The sequence below is a fragment of the Gigantopelta aegis genome, unplaced genomic scaffold (genome assembly GCF_016097555.1).
Source record: "Gigantopelta aegis isolate Gae_Host unplaced genomic scaffold, Gae_host_genome ctg7808_pilon_pilon, whole genome shotgun sequence".
In the NCBI taxonomy this organism is placed as follows: domain Eukaryota; kingdom Metazoa; phylum Mollusca; class Gastropoda; order Neomphalida; family Peltospiridae; genus Gigantopelta; species Gigantopelta aegis.
The window spans coordinates 8,242-10,441 of NW_024536099.1; the positions used below are offsets into that span (position 1 = coordinate 8,242).

The 2,200-nt window shown below is 34.4% G+C and overlaps 1 protein-coding gene across 1 annotated transcript; it reads right to left on the bottom strand.

Annotated features, from left to right (window-relative positions):
- Positions 1-289: 289 nt before the first annotated feature.
- Positions 290-2,199, bottom strand: LOC121366939 (putative nuclease HARBI1). Its single transcript, XM_041491168.1, has 3 exons — positions 2,118-2,199; positions 1,631-1,749; positions 290-1,265 (listed from the first exon to the last, which is right to left on the bottom strand). The coding sequence occupies exons 1-3, from the start codon at positions 2,136-2,138 to the stop codon at positions 1,034-1,036; spliced, it is 372 nt and encodes a 123-aa protein (XP_041347102.1). The 5' UTR covers positions 2,139-2,199; the 3' UTR covers positions 290-1,033.
- Between the last annotated feature and the right edge of the window lies 1 nt (position 2,200).

The window sequence follows — 2,200 nt, forward strand, 5'->3', positions numbered from 1 at the left end:
TAAAAGAACACTCCAACTTGTCAGTTCCATCAATTATACAATTTTAACCTTATACCATACAATTTACATGAACTAAAATACCAAATAAACAATGACTTAACTTAGGTAATGTCAATCAGTAATAATACTATATATTTATATATTTATTATGATATATTGCAAATTTTTTAGATTGGCTAATTTGTAAATACAGTGACATATCCATGGTTTTGTGAAAGGACGGGGGGGGGGGGGGGGGGGGGGGGGGGCATTGCACTGGAATGTTCGTACTATTGTTGGTAGTGTTCACTTTGTCACAAACAGATGGCATTGATGTGTAAACCCATAAAACTCCCCTTGGTATGGAACACTTTCGAATGTCTATGTTTTTTTAATATATGTATTTATAAAAATTATTTATATTTAATCAAACACACGAGAATGAAAGAAATATACCTATGAACATAGGGTGTTTTGTGATTCAAAAACAGAAGGATGCCAATGAAACATTACTTTTTTGTGTCATAAGATATGTGATGGAATCGTAAGGCTGTAGGGAGGGGTAGAAAAATGTATGATAACACAGTATATAGGGTCTGATTCTTGTACATTAAAACAAAAATGACATTAAAAAGAATTAAAACAGTATTTCTTTGCTTTTTTAATATGGGTCGGGTGTAATTACCTCCCTTAGACCTCCCCACAAAGTACGGTCCATGTAGTTTCACCCATGAATACAATGCTTATTTTTGTACAGATAATCATAAAAATGTATTAGAAAAGTTTAATAACATGAAGCAAATATAATACATTTGCCTCAAATGCCCAAAGTATCAGATATGCTACATTATTAAAGTAATAAGAAATTATGAAAATCCAATAATCCACATAGTTTTCAATATAGACTAACACGTGTAATTTGAATCAATATGATAATTCTTTGTATTTATTAAGAGTATTTGTGAACCAAGCGGTTAACACAATTCATGTCCAAAATATAACTTTTTGCCTTTAACTGTTGTTGTGTTTTTACTCTTGTTGATTCTCAAATGACTTAAAAGAATTCACCAATTACATTCCTGCGAAGACAAATTCCATCACACACTGCTGGACCATGGTAGTTGACCATGCTATCAACAGCATCATCATCATCTTCATCATATTCATCTGGTGGTGCTGGCAACCTCAGTTGGATACAGTAGTTATGTAGCTGGCATGTGGCATAAACTATCTTGTGACACTTGGCAGGGCTATACCACAACCATCCTCCTGATTTGTGCAGACATCTGCAAGAATGAAAAAAGAAAAACGAAAATCACTGATCAGACACAAGTAGTACTGGAGACTTGATTATATGATTTTCTGGATCTTTATTCACATTTGTCTTTTTGTCAATTAATTCTATTTGCACCCCCCCCCCCCCCCCCCCTCCCAACCAAAACAAATTTGTACATTGTTAATATTACATGTGTGAGGTTGCTACAAAATGTGCAAAATTCCTAACCTTGGTATACTATTGTTATAATGTATTGTATATCCGTCGATACGAAACCAGTTAAATGTATTATAAAAAAAACATTTATATCCTTTTTACAACTACTGTACAAATTTGACTTCTGTATTTTAATGTAGTTCAGTATATTTTCATCACCTGAATCTTGATTTCAGTAAGCCAAAAGCCCTCTCTGCCGTGTTTCGGGTCCTGCAGTGTGAGGTGTTGTATCTTTCCTCTTTCTGTGATTGAGCTTGTGGAACTGGTGTTGGCCATACCTTGAAACATTACATAAGACAACATTTAATATGAATTGTAACTTTTTATGTATTTCATAACGAGTATGCAATGATCAATATTACGATGATGATGTTGATGCAGAAGTTTATGATCTATCATGGGGAAATATGTATTCAGTCATGTCATCGACAGCTATGTGCAGTATGGTTTCAATTACAGTTCAGTGGTTACAAGGTTGGCATGCCTTTACGGTGAGCATATTAAGGTGAATATAACTCACTGTCTGACTGAAGGGCCCACAAAGTGTACTTGTGAGCTAGCATGCATTCATGATAATGATTTGAAACATGTTTGATTAAACAAATAATGAAAACAGTGTTGATGAAGAAGAGGTCTTATATTATACCCAGAGTCTCCTAAAAGCCATCCTTCTGGTGCCGAGTGTTCCAGGGTATAACCGATGTTACTGTTGCTCAGTATGAATGTATG